Here is a 15,033-nt window from a genome sequence, read left to right on the forward strand (position 1 = left end):
AGCTAAACTGCTCCTCCATCCCTGACTTGCAGAAATTGTGAGGTCATTTGTTATGCAGCAACAGATAACTAATACATTCTGTTCATGTTTGTACTGAGATTGTGTTAAATTAAAAGCCCTAGAGAGAACCAATTTTTTGTTATGTTTAAAGCTAATTCCATGATAACGTTTTGTATGGAGTAACTGGCTTGAAAGAGTTCTAAGTTCGTCTTTCCCATCTAGTTAAACTAATGAAAATAAACCTTTAAATAGTTTAATATAATTATGACTCACCTGTTGTGCCTCAAAAGGATCATATGGCTCAGTATTGACTTCCTGATGTGTTGTATTCCAAGACACCTTTGGAGTAAAACTAAACACTTAAATTCAATCTATCTCAGCTGCTCTAGTAAAATAAATCCATCGTGTAACAACATTCTGAAACATTACCATAATTTTTTAAAAGGTTTTTTTGGGCCAGTTTAGATAGGGTCTACACTTACTAAAAATATATGTATTAGGAAAGAGCAATCATTTAGAATTAGTAAAAATGAAAATGATTTTGGTTCATTGCTCTTAACATATTTTTTCAAAGCTTTTTAGAAAACAAAAAACTTAGAGTAGGGGGATAATCCAGTAAGAATTTAATGAATTCATGCCTTATAAAGCTAACTATAAACCAACCTTAACTTATCCTCGTGCTTGTTAGGAAGGATCTTTTATTCACATTCCTCTTGTTTCCTTCCATCTGACTGTCTCTTTTAACTCCCTCACTCCTCCCCTAGTTTTATAGGACAAATTGGGCAGATGTAGTCCACACTCTAATTTTTTTCTTTCTCTTGGGAATTGCCTATACAGAAAGCACATTTTCCCTTCCTTCTCCATGCAATACATCAATAAGTCTTAGGAGGCAGGCACTCAAGTTCAGAGGCTTCCTAGGCCAGCTCTAAACTAGGTGAGGAAGCTGGTATGCCACGGGCTTCACTGTTAGGACATGCACTCTCTACGGAAACAGCCACGTTATTAAGGTGATGTTTGGGCTCCATCTGCTGAGTCCACTATCTTACTTCTCAACTGGTGCAAAATCTGAATAGGGAAGAAGGGTATTATTTACTAAACCCTAAAATTCCTTCTGACATTATCTGTCATGCCCTACAAAAGGGTTCATGAAGTCCATCATTTTAAAGAATTTTAGAAATATAATGGCAATGAAAAGTGAAGAGGAAAATTTAACTTCAGTATTAAAGAAGACCTTTTTCTATTTTTAATCTTACCTGTATGGCAACCATTTGTGTACGTGGAGTATCTGTTACTTCATTGGTGCTTTCCAGATTTACTTCCCACTTGGCAGAATTTCCACAATGACCATCACTTCTGCTAGACTCACTCTGGGCTGTGTTAGCATCATCAGTGATGCACGGTGACTTAACTGGTATTTCCAAAGAGTCCTGGCAGATCTGTGTTTCAGAGGCAATCTGGTTACCAGGGGCATTCTCAGAACTGAAATGCTGACCCTCAAAATGCACATCTGCTATGTCGCTGGCTACAAAAGATGTCACCACTGGTACTGATCTCTGCAGCTGATATTCAGAAGGAATGTTGGCCAGAGGGGTATAGATGCTGTACTGGGGCAAACTTGGTAACACGTTTATAAACGCTGGTGGTGTCTGGGTAATGTCAAATCCCCGAAAGGGAAGATATGTACAGTATCCTGTGACCAAATGGGGTTGAGTCCAATAGGTTGGTTTCATATCCTCAGGAACTGGTTTGGGAGAATTACAGGAGACCTGTTTGTGACTTGCCTCCTCAGAGACTAGTTTGGGAGATTCTGAAGAAACCCCGTTGGGCTTCTCATCATCAGAAACTGATCTGGAAGAATTATCAGAAATCGGTTTCGGCTTTACAGCTTCACAAGCTGGTTGTGGAGAATTAGTAGATGTAGGTTTGGGCTTTACATCCTCAGAAGCTGGTGCTGAAGATAAATCAGACACTGGTTTGGATTTTACATCTGGTTTAAATTCCCTAGCGGTTGGATTCAGTGGTAACTTAACTCGTAAATACTCTCCTGTTCTTGAAATTTCTTCAACTTTTGTCTTAATGTTTTTCTTCTTTCTCTTTTTCTTAAGCCGTAACGCAACTTTCTTCAATGCAATACAGTTGTCAATCACAACAAAACGAGGACATCCCAGGAGAAAAGATTTCAAACCTCCTGCTTTTTCTAGTATCTGTCGAGTTTCTTCTGGGAAGAACTCATATTCTTCAGAAAACATCTTATTACTCATGTCCAAGGGACCATGTTCCTCCAGCAACTGAGAGAAATAACTTGGAAAAAATTTACATTTACCTAAGTTATTATATGGAAGTACTTATACATGTTTATTTGAAAAAAAAAAATTTCTCCCAAATTCTCTGAAAGCAAATACTACTGCATTTCTAACTGACCTCAACACCTCCCCAACAAACGTATTATACTCAGACTAAATCTAAGAAGGCTAAATGCAAATACATGATACTATAAAACAAAATTTTGTTTACCCTTCAGAAAATAATTCTTTAAAAATTTTTCAGGAAAAAAGAGAATAAAAAAATATTTTATATGTTTCAATTAAATCTATTTAAAAAGCAATGAAAAGCAAGAAAACATTCAATAAAAATAGCAAGACCATCAAATGAGAAAAGGAAATCAAATTTCAAAAGTCCTACTGGAATTTCCATATAGTAAATCTATTAACATATTTCTGTTTAAGAATATGCAATGATTCAGAAGTACTGAAATCAACCGGTCTCATCAATAAATCAACACAGTGCAGGATCACATCCACAGTAATGGGGCCAATCCCTTAATCTGCCTCCATCTGCAGACTGGGTTTGTTCACTCCAGCTCTGGGGCTATGCTCTTTACCAATTTTTGTGTCAGGTTCAAATAGGCTTTCTTTTTCATTTGAATTTGGTATTCAGTCTCTTAACATTGGCATAACCAGCAAGAAAGACACATACCATGCACCACTAAGAAAGCTTTTTCAAGAGCAAAAACCTCCAAAGGAACCTTCTAAGTAAATGAATGCTAACTAGGAAGACAACTTATTTAGGAAGAAGGTAAAAGCAATACTTCTTTGAAGCAAAAGAAACCCACTTTTATGTGTAGATGCTGCTGCACATAAATACACAGGACAACTTTACAAGTGATTAATGTCTATTCAAAGCACTGATCCACTGATGCACTGAAACATGAAGGCCAAATGCCACTTCTCTGTCTACACTGCTGGTCTAAATACTTAAAAGTCATCAGTCTCTTTCAAAGTGTTTTTTTGATAAGTATTTTCCCCTTAGAATGATCTCCACAACTGAAACTCCCCTACATCCATGATGTTTTGCAAGGCAACAGGTTAAATATGCCTCTGCCTTAAGATGCTCATCACACTTAATTTTTAACGAGAAATCTCTTAAAAGGAAAGGGTTGAGCAAGGGTGAGGTAAAAAGAAACAAATCATTGTGGTCTCAGGAACAATAATCCTTGTTTCCTTGTTGAGGATTTTGGCTGACTAGTATAAATAACACCAGCCCCATCATCTGTCCTAAGAGAGACAATGAGATCAAATAATCAATCAATCCTTGTCAAATGTGTATCTTGGAATTCATGACAAAAGATTACAGCTGGAAACTTTATCAGTCCTATCAGGCCAAAGCAGGACAGTTTTGGAAATAGAAAGTATCTACATTAGCAGCTCAAACTGACAAGACTAATAATCATTAGGAGTCTAAATTTAATAATTAAAAATCCTCAATTAGCTTTGGGCAACACATGACAAAAGCCATAAAAATACTTCTCTTCCCCAGAGTTTGTGAGCCAATCAGTGATTCCTTTAACAAACATAAGGGACACAAATTAAACAACTTAAGATCTTTAGCCAACAGCCTCGGTATAATAGTTGTAGGAGTATTAAACAACTTACTCATAAAGAGTTGAACATTTTTGTTTTGGGTTAATGTCCCACAGCTTCTTATTACGAACAACATATTCATTACTACTATGCTGTTCATACAGAGCTTCAAATTCTTCTACATCTTGCCGAAGATGGTCAGGCACTACAAACGGGCCTGCAGAATTTGAATTGCGTTTGCTGTTTACAAAGAGAAAAGAAAAAGAAAAAAAAAATCTGTGAATAACAAGCTTTTAGGTGACCCAGAATAACATCAAAATTGAAATAAAGATAGTGAACATATTACTCAGCTTTAGGATGCAAAAAAACACTACCAGATAATTTAATGCAGAAAAGTTACCTTTCCACAATAATAATCAAGAGATCTATGTACCTGACTACTGAGTAAGCACTTTTAATTACTTGCTCTTGCTACCAAGGGCAAAAATTTTTTAACTCCTGGTTTTAAAAGAATTAGTGCTACATTAAAATTTTTACTATAACTGCTGTCAACTTAAAGTGAGACTGAGACTGGTAAAGGGTTCTTAATAAAAAGGTTTTTTTTAAAGAGTGTAAGATTTTAGCACTCTAAAAAGGTTAGTAGTTTCAGTGTGGGCTCTCAACTAGATTGCTGGCTTTAAATTCTGGCTCTGCCATGTACAAGCTTTGTGTCCTTGGGCACGACAGGCTTGACACTAAACAGCACTGTGCCTGAGCTTCCTTATCTGTAAAATGGACATAGTAGAAGTACTTATCTCCTACGGTGGAAGAGTGGATTAAATGAGTTTATACATGTGAAGCTCTAGGAATACTGCCTGGTACATAAATGCCTGGTACATGAGTGTATCCAAGTATAGGCTATTGTTACTTTAACTTAAAACAACTGCTCCATTTAAAGGATTTGGAAAATGTGCAAAACAACTGTTATTACAACTCATGTAAGAAATGTAGGGGGAAAAGTTTTGTGGGTTTTTGGTCCACAAAGGAATATGATATAAAAAGGTCACTGCTATTCACTAATTTTATTTCTTCTAGTGTCTACCTGTTTTTTTAAAACTCAGTTTCAACAACCAGATGCCACTGGAAATCACTAAAATCTAAGGTTAAATCATAACATATATGCCTCTAAAACATCTATCTAGTAATTATCACTATGACTCTTCATTAAACATTTTAAAGAGTATTTTCTAGGATTTTCCCACAGTATCTTGCACATAGCAGGTTCTCAAACTTATCAAATGAATGTCATCAGCCCTGTGATTTTAATGTAGTTTATATGAATTCTTAACATTCTTAAGTCATGCTATAAATTCAACCAAGATGGTGTCATAATTACATCAGGTTTGTCATAACAGATGCACATCTTTAGACAATGAAGCAAGGGAAGTAAGACCCAAGTTTAAAGTACATTAAGTACATTAATACCACTTTTTAAGTTAAAACACTTGAGTTAAAATAAAACAAAAAATCTTAAATTGTACTTACTTATGGTCTTCACCGGAAGTGACAGTCTCATTATTTGCTGTTACTGAAGTTGTTCCAGATCCAACTAACATAGGCTGGTTTAAAAGACAGAAAAATGACAATGATTTGCTACCTTAAAATTACCATTAAAACTGAAAAATGCTTAAATAAATATGCATGCAAATTGCCAATAATATGACTTATCTAAATATTCTTGTGAACAGGAACATACAGTAATAAAGTTTCAAGAGCCATAAACAGGCACAAATTCACATTTAGGAGGCTTCCAATGCTCAAAAAAAATTTTAAATTATCACTCAAACTCCTATTTTAGATAAGACATATAGTCAAAGATAAAAAGAAAAGTTTTATTGGAACTTATAAAGCTGCACTCATCCTCCCCTAACATTTGTTCACTTTCCCAACTCCTGCCTCATATCTGACTCCCAAATACACAAGCACTGTGAAGAACCCACCGTAAGACTTAAAAGTAACACCTAGTTGTCTCATGGACTTGAAGTAGAGCCTTAGGTGAGAAGAAGGGAGCCTATCAGTCCTGAGACTCTGTCATGATGATTAGTATTCATCATCTTTATTTTGAATATTTTAGATAATAACTCTATGAGTTATTAATAGTAAGTACCATGTCTTATCATACAGATGATGACACTAGGGTAGAAGGAAGTCAAGCAACTTGGCAAAGATCACAGAGATAATAAAAATAATAATTGATAAACCAAGGTAAGATCTCAGGTCTGCCTGAGCCTAAAGCAGCCTTGGCCACTCTGCTCTATGACCAGCCATACAAAGCCCTACATTATGACAATGACTTCACTAGGAAATACCTAGAAAATAAAAAAGATGATAAAGATAAGTGTGTCTTTTAAGAATTATTTATATATGATATGAACTTTAAACTTCCTGGAAATGTGGAAGACCAACACATCTTTAAAGCCTAGAAAGTCTATAAAATGCTTCAAAATGTTCCAAGAATTGGTTAATTCTAATTTATATATTCAATTAATCACTTTAGACAAGAAATAATACAGAAAATACTCCATACCTTTGAATCTTTTGGCTTCTTTTTCTTGCCTTTGTTTTTTATCTTGGTAGAGTTAAACTAAAACATAGGGAAAAAATTGCTGAATACTCAAATAACAGTATTATGAAGCTGCCATATATTATAAAGATACTATACTGATTTTCATAGACTACTCCAAAGTTCAGTTGCATAAAATGTTTAACAAAAATAACACTGTGTTAGCCCTAGTGTACTGATGTATAATAGATAATAAGAAAAAGTTTAACAATGACTAATGTTATAGCTAAAGTTAAACCTTGTTGAAAATGAGTTTATGTCACTTGAAGTAATTAGACATTTAAAGTAAATCGTTATCTGCCCATCATATTTTAGTGACCTTCCTTTTACTAAGCCACATTAGACATTTTGTACCTGGGCAGATACTAAGGCATAAACAGTAAATTTAGAAGAAGCACTTAATTTCCCATGGATAGGTCTCTTAGCTATTTTTCCATTCTTAGCCAGGTAGTATCTGATAGAATGAATTTAGACAAGATTTCAAGTATAGACGATCTGATCCTACAAATCAGTGAACAAGCATCTTTCCATTTGAAAATTTTCACCAACTTCTAAGGAAGACAACTCTGGAATTATTTTAACTTGAGCTCAATCGGAAGCCACTCAAAACAAAGTCTATGTGTTTCCCTTACCAAGTAAAATGTTACAATTTTAATCCTTACAGATAACGGTTTCATTTTCATGCCAGGAGATGACTCAAGAACTTCTTTCTCATTTCTAAGATTAACATTTATTAGTTGCGAAACATTATGGACACTGTCTAATTTACACTTTACAGCTTGACTGTCGCTCCAATTTCAAGAGGAAGACTGGGATTCACTTTCTAGTGAAACATTATGCGGCATCCAGAAGCTCTCCAGATTTGGTTCTGGAGCATCTCCTGTGATATAAATAAACACTGGCCTGGGCCCGCCTTCCTTCCTTTGGCTGACAAAAATCAGAACGTAACACCGAAAGTGATCAAATAACTTACTGGCATGTCACCACTGTCCTGTTTCCTCAATACGGTGCAGCGGCTGTCTGTAGGAAGATACAGACGGTTTTGTGAGGAAACAAAATGTTTATATTGCCGTATGATACACTAAAGCCCTGAAGAAAACCACCCCAGATACCACGAATATCTACCATGTTCTACTCCTTATTTGGCTGTGACACAAGTTTAGTTTAGAAACCAAGAACAAAATGGCTAACTCAATGGAAAACCAATTACAAAGAATCACAAAATTTCAATCCAATTCAGCATAATTTGAGTGCTTTCTAGGCACCAAACTCTATGCTAGGTGCTCGGAATACAGAAATGTACAGAAAAGTCCCTGCCATTGATAAGCTCATGCTCTGCAAACTACACAGAGGCAAACACCTATAGCCCAGTGTGCTGAATGTCACAATAAACACAGTGCAAACAAAGCTGCTAGAATGATCAAGTCTTCAAAGGGAGCAGCCCCACGAGGGGTCAGAGAGGGCTGTGGGGAGGACGGGACCTGAAGCCAGACTTGAAATGAACAAGCAAAGGGGTGGGATGTGAGCAACAGCAGGAGGCAGAAAAGCACAAGGCAGGTCTGGGCACAGTAACAAGCGGGGTGTATTGAGAGGGCAGATGAAGAGACTGATGATGAACCCAGACAACGTGAATTCACCTTATAGCCAAAACTGAGCGTCTCCCGAACAAAGCAGTTATAGGATCAGACAGGTGTTCTGGAGGAGTCACTGTCACCAGTGGCAATATGAGAAAGAACTGGAGTGGGAGGGTCAGAGGCACAGAGACCAGTTTGAAGGCTACTGTGATCATAGAAAAATTATTAAGATCCTGGCCTACGGGAGTGAAGACGAACAGGGAAGGGCAGATCAAAAATAAAGCTTATTTGAATTGGCAACAAACTAGATATGGGATAATAGGGAAAAGGGAATGTCAAGACCAGTTCCAGAGTTTCTTGCTTAAAAACAATGTATAAAACGTTATTATCTGAGATAAATTTAGGAAAAGTCGGTCTCTAGAGATACAAGTGGGTTAAGAAATACTGCACATCAGGGGACTCTTGGCTGACACAGAAATTCCAGAAGGGAAATATGCACGCGTCCAGGAGAAAGTCTGAGTCTTCCACGTAATGTAGCATTGGTGATATTATTGAGTACCCTTATAAGATCAGTAGATTTTGAAAAGTTTTAAGAAATACAAACATTCCTTTAGATGAAAGGAGATAGGACTGAAAATGTCTGGGGCGAGAGTGAGAGGCAGAGGCAGTGGACTTGAAAATCTGCTGGCCAATCATTCTGTTAAGGGCTTCCAACCCTATGACTAAAAGCAGAGGAAAAAGTCACAGCCAGGTGGACTGCATATTTTAGGCACAGAATACAAGAATCAGGGGAAATGCACAATGAGAGGGAACTGTGTCCTTTTTAGTTTTCTTGTGATCCAAACATGCATCGAGTTTTGTAAGCTCAGTCCCAGGAGAGCATTTTATTACCAGCAGCAGCAAACTGATGGCAATAAATTCAGGCTATCAAGTAGCATGTCAGCTCCAGTCACGAAGCAGTGTCCTGGAAAAATAAAGCCATCTATATTTGAGTGTGCTCTCCCCTAAGAACCACAACAAAAGTAAGCTTCTCAGTTCCTCATACTGCATCTGAACTTTGTAATGCATAACACTTTTGTGCAAGGCCATATCCTTTTTCATGTATCCTTTAAAATTAATAGCATAGAATCTGAAAATCTAGCTCCTGAAAACATACAAAGCAGACTTCTGATGCTGAGGGAAAAGGTGAGGACAAGGGGAAGATATTCTCCTAAGACATACATGTAGTGCCAAAGATAAGAAATTTACATTAATTTAGAATCTGAGAATATTAGAATTTTGAGCAAAACATAATCACAAGTATCACTGGCTCTAAATCCTCTCATTTTAACAATGAAGAAACTAATCTCCAAAAGAAGCTGAGGGATGTAGCTACCAGTTGTCCTGTCCTGCCAAACTGCACTCCGTGCCTCTGTCCAAACAGCCCCCAACTCCCCTCCACCCTGTCTCTAATTCCAGACACCAACCTGTCAAACTTCACCTCTGCGCTCACAGCCAGGCTCAACTCTATCCCTGCACCCAGGCTTTCCTGTTCCCCAGGGACAGCCCTTGGCACTTTTCCTGGTCCCCTCTTACTGCATGTACTATCATACTATAGTTATCGGTATATTCATCTTATTTCCTTTTCCAGAACATAAGGTCCTCGAGGGGAGGGACTAGCATGAGCATTTCTGAATTCCTTGTTAACACCGAGCACAGGGCCTCGAAGCAGCAGTAACAGGTTTCTAATGAACTGAGTTAGGGAAGAAGCTGGGCCACAGCCTGCTTTTCCTGCCTCCCAACTCTAGGCTCTTCCCACTGCAACAGGTGTGCTATCTGTTCCAGATTCTACCAACATCACCTACTTCTGCACACCAGTGTTTTCTTGAATGCTACAAATCAAACCATTCCCTAATAAATTTCATTCCTTTAATACGCAGTCTTTGCAATGACACTCGTCAAAATACCTGTGCTGAGAACAGTATGGTGTATAATCCATGGAATGTACCCCTCTGAGTATTCTACAACACGCAGTTCCATAGAGTAAAAAAGTTTTATAACATTTAAAAAGGTCACTATTCTCAATACTAACTTCCCCCAATAAGCCAGCTGTACCGTAATATTTTTCTCTATTCTCTTTGTTTAGTATTTAAGTAAGCTGGATCCTTCAGAGATTTTTTTTTTTAAGGTTAGATATAAACTGAAACTCAGTCCACATACCCATTATATCAAAGAATTCGTCCAAGGCATTATGCAGCACTGGGAACTTGTCTCTGTGTTCCTCCAACAGCCATATTAAACATCGCGCTTCCTTCAGTGACGTTGGCTCACAGAAATAATCAAGCTTCTTTCCTTCTATAGAGCCTAGTTTATGACCATATTTCTCATTCCAGAGAAAAGTCATGATGCTAAAATCAAGCTCCTTAAGAGAGGCCCCATAACGAGAAAAAAAAGGTCCTGTGGCATCTAAGCCTATAATAAAAAGAAAACCCAAGTCAGAAGAAGAGAAAAATTATTTTCTGTACAATCACACTCAGTTTCACTTCTTTGAAAGTGGTTCCATTATAGTTTGCTTACATGTTCAGTGAAAACATTTAAATACTTGAGAACAAACCCGTTCAAGCTATTACGCATTTTAAAACACCCTTTCACATTAATATGCTAATAATTCTTATCTACTAGTTGAATAATGGGCTGGCCAAAGGCTTCTATTATTATAGTTATTTTTATTAGACTTAGGAGATAAAAGCTACTAAATTCCTTTAAAAGTCACTGAAGTCCTTTAAAAATATAACAATAACTTCTTCACTAATTCATAATGGCTTCACTCCAGTTAGTACAAGCTAGAAAGATTTTACAATGCTTTTCTACATACACTCCGTAATAACAAAACATCAGTTATACACAAAATTTCCCAAATGTCTTTAAAGCAGAAAATGGGTAAACTCCTCCCCCAACACCTCCAAGAACTGTACTTTATCCCCCTAAATGTCATGGCTCCTTACCTTCTACACAAAAATCAACAGTCACTATTCTGGCTTTTATCCCTCAGAAAAAGGGGCAGCTGGAAACTCACATACTACTACTGAAAGAATGGTGAACCCCTGAACCCCTGCTGTGTACTAACACAGCTACCTAAAAGCAAGGATTGGCTCTGTTCTCTATCCCCACACGCTTCTAACGCAGTACAGGCTGTAAGTTCTCAGTCAGCAGATGAAGCAGAGCTGCCAAATTAAATCACTCTGGACATTTCTTCCAGATGAAATAGCTTTGCAGAGACCACGTTGCATGAAAAATTAGTACATTTAAATACAAGCATCAGGGACCACAGACAATACTCATACAGAACAAGGTTTAAGGGAATCACCGATGAGGAATACCACATTCGCTTCTCCATCTAAGGCTCACATCAACACGTGTGCTCGCCGAGGGAGAGGCAGCAGATCACATCTAGCATTGAAATGTTAACCCTCGCTGCTCCCACCACATTTAAACTAATCTCTTATGTTAAATACAGCAGATTAAAGTAAGAAATAACTTAATAATTTACTTATCTGATTGTCAGTAGACACTAACGGCACTCATCACTTAGGAGTAATTTTCTAGGACCAGAAACCCGTAGAGACCTACATTCGAAGCAGCAACACTTAGCTATCAACTATACCAAGTTTGCTGCCATCTTACTGTGTCTCTACCGACAGAAATTCATCAATATATCCTCTCAAACTCTGGCATCCTATCAGCTCCATGTCTTTAAATAAACTCAGGCAGGTCCAGTCGCTCGCAGAGGCCCGGCAGACCCTAAGGACTGCTGCTTAAGGGCCCGTTCTGCCGTGGCTCCCACTAGCCTTGTATCCTATAACCGAATCATTGACTGTGCTAGGCAGTTGCCATTCTGTGGTCACCAAGACAAACAAGGCCCTGGTAGGTATCCAAAGAAATCACTATTTAGTGTTGGTCAGCAGCTCTCTCTGCAGCTGCCTTCTGCAGTTCCTGCGTGGCTTTGGTCAAAGAGCCTGCATGGGGGTTCTTAGGACAATCAGGACAGAGTAACAGAGTTTTATGATCCTGTGATTCACAACACAGGTCAGCCCCAGGGTATTTCTCTCTCAATCCTTAGACTGAGAGAGATCTAAATTTGCTTTAGGTGATCCTAAGCCGTTTAGTTCCATCCACTCTTCCCTCTAAGTTTTTCATTAAGGAATCTGACCACTGGTGCACAACCCTAAAGGGCCCCGCAGCACCTGACTCCAGGGGGTGCTGTTTACCCATGGTTGTGCCCAGTGTTCACACGGTTTACACATTTACAAGTAGTTTAGCGTAATACAGGACTGGACGTTCTTACTGATGGAACTTTCCTGTGTTTAACATCTCTTGACAAGGTACACTGCAATCCATCCATAAAGTAACCTATACATTGTCAGTTGGGGGAGTAGTATTTCTAAACACAGAAATTTATAGTCCTACATTTTTAAAAAAATCACAAATGATGACAGGAAAACGAAAAAGGATTCAGAGGCCTAGGTGACGCCTTCCTACTAAACTGTGTCTCTAGAATTCGGTGACGTACCAAAGCCGTCGAGTTTCTGGATCCAGGTGGCCAGCTTCGGCTCCACTTCTTTAAGCTCACTCAAAACATGCAGAAATACCCTTGTCTTTACTCTGTTCTTCTCTCGAATCAAGTGACGAATGACATAGTCTACTGCTTCATTCAGAAAATTTCTGCTAGAAAAACAGGTTGTGTAGTCTTCTGTGGTTAAAACCTTCCAAGAAAGCAACTCTTTGAGGAGCTTGGAAGTATTCAGAACGCCGGATTTAATCTTGTCAGCATACTGCTTTATGCACTGCAGAATTCTGTCATCAAGGAACTGGCAACTCTGAACATTGTCTACAGTTTCTAAGGATAAATAACAGCTGTCAGTAAAAGACAGAAAGAAATAGGACCAATTTGCAAAAATACAAACTCAGAAAAAATTAGTGTAGCCTTACACAGCAATATCAAAACATGACTCAGATATATTCTTTATGTTGTTTTAAATAATCCAAAAAATTTTTAATTAGGAATATAAATAAAATATTTAACACCTTTGAAAAGATATAAGTTCACATTAAATCAAACATATCAAGTACCTTATCTCCTTCACTTGTACCACTCACGTAACAGCTAAAAAAAACTTAGTTTCTCAACAATCCTAACTAAGCCAGTCTCATCAGCTACCTAACTCTTTATAGTCATAAACATGATCAGGCATTAAGAACGCAAACTTTTTTTTCTAGAGTTGAAGGGATTATTTCTTCAGGTATAAATTCAATTCATATTTGGTAGTTATTGTTATGTTATTCATCTTATTGTTGGATCCCAAACTGCAGACCTATAAAGTCATCGATTTCAAGATGAAAAATATCTCAGAAGTTCATCTTCCCACTCAGGAATCTCCCTAAAAATGGCCATTTAGCCTTTTGACGCTAATACGATAAAGGAAATACAAATACAAATAAAACACACACACACACACACACACACAAAACCCACCCAATGTTCAGTGAAAACCCTTTCAGTAGGAAGGATAACTTTGATTTGTGAAACATTAACGGAATACTAGATGAAAAATAAAGACAGCAAGAGGAAATATTTCATTTGGGGAACAGCCATCATAGCAGAAAATGAGACTAATTTACTTTAACTCAAAACTGAAAGTAGCCTTGGGGATGACCTGCACAGCACGGTAACTATAGTTAATAATACTGTATTGCATATATGCATATGAATCTTGAAAGCTCTTATCATGAAAAAGAAAATCCTGTATGTAAGGTGATGGATGACAACTGGACTTACCGTGGTAATCATTTTGCAATATATACAAAAGCCGAATCATGACGTTGGCCACTTGAAACTAATGTCAATTATATCTCAATTTTAAAAAATTCAAAAAAAAAAAAAAAACCACCAACAACAACAACAAAAACAACCACCTGAAAGTAAGTATGTCCACAGGAACAGTAAAACTACTGAGACAGTTCCCATGTCAACGAAGGAATGATGACAAGGTAAATGTAAAACCGAAGGCTGGACTAGGTAATCTCTCTGGCACCTTTTAGGAACTGCTTCTTTATTTGAACTCAGCGTATTCCAGGTAATTAGTGGCTAATTTACAGATAATTTCGGAACTTAAATCTGTGTAGCACAGTTTACAGAGCACAGTCAAACACAGAATATGCATTTCAGATATTATTTTCACCTTCACTTTGGAGATAAGGAAACTGACACAGAGTTTGCACTGAGTTTAGTGGCAAGGAAGCATTTTCAACCCCTGTGTACTGCTTCTGAATTCAGTGCTCTTTAAACCAACCCCATCCCCGTCTCAGGGTAACAGAAGACAGTCATAATACTAAAATACCAACTGAAATCTAAACTTCACTAACAATTAATATAAGGTCCACAAATACATATCTGCATTTATACTTTTAAGCAAGAATACACTATTCTTATCGTGCCTTGGACCCAAACGTACCTTTCTGCTCCTCAGGTTTGGGTGGATTACTTTCCCTTAAGTCCTCTTCCATTCTTTCTTGCGCTAATTTTTTTGCTTCTTTTTTTTGGATCTTTCTCTTCAATTTTTTGTCTTCTTTCAGTCTTAGCTTCTCTAGGCTAATAAACACTTACAATTAGTGATAATTCACCTTTTTTATAAACTCAATTAACTATTTTCCTTTGCCTGTTGTAGAAACCATTCTCCAAGCAATAAGTTAGAAGTTTCCTTTTTTAGTTAGAACTTGGCCTGCATCTTCTGTTCAAAATCAAAAACTTCTGACATATGTGGTCATTCAGTCAAAACAAGGGTACTTGTTTCACGAAAACAAGGACCTCAATGGTTAGGTGATTTCTAATTATGGACAGAATGTATAGATCATACACATGTTATTTCCATGTATATAAATTACTACTTAGGGTAAATAGAAATACCAAAAATTACTCTGCAAGATAATACATGTAAACATTCACTTCAAAGAAAGATCC

At 37.4% G+C, this 15,033-nt stretch overlaps 1 protein-coding gene across 17 annotated transcripts in view; it reads right to left on the bottom strand.

The window, feature by feature from the left end:
• Nucleotides 1-15,033, bottom strand: part of TTC3 (tetratricopeptide repeat domain 3) — a 110,086-nt gene that overhangs the window by 35,371 nt on the left and 59,682 nt on the right. For all 17 annotated transcript variants that reach the window (XM_006187475.3, XM_032467524.1, XM_014561598.2 and 14 more), the window contains 9 exons: nucleotides 14,528-14,664; nucleotides 12,586-12,912; nucleotides 10,236-10,487; nucleotides 7,436-7,482; nucleotides 6,427-6,483; nucleotides 5,385-5,458; nucleotides 3,933-4,100; nucleotides 1,254-2,301; nucleotides 274-339 (listed from right to left, as the gene is read on the bottom strand). In XM_006187475.3, coding sequence (XP_006187537.2) covers nucleotides 274-339; nucleotides 1,254-2,301; nucleotides 3,933-4,100; nucleotides 5,385-5,458; nucleotides 6,427-6,483; nucleotides 7,436-7,482; nucleotides 10,236-10,487; nucleotides 12,586-12,912; nucleotides 14,528-14,664 — 2,176 coding nt within the window. The remainder of the gene's footprint in view (nucleotides 1-273; nucleotides 340-1,253; nucleotides 2,302-3,932; nucleotides 4,101-5,384; nucleotides 5,459-6,426; nucleotides 6,484-7,435; nucleotides 7,483-10,235; nucleotides 10,488-12,585; nucleotides 12,913-14,527; nucleotides 14,665-15,033) is intronic.

This window comes from Camelus ferus, chromosome 1 (assembly GCF_009834535.1).
Source record: "Camelus ferus isolate YT-003-E chromosome 1, BCGSAC_Cfer_1.0, whole genome shotgun sequence".
In the NCBI taxonomy this organism is placed as follows: Eukaryota; Metazoa; Chordata; class Mammalia; order Artiodactyla; family Camelidae; genus Camelus; species Camelus ferus.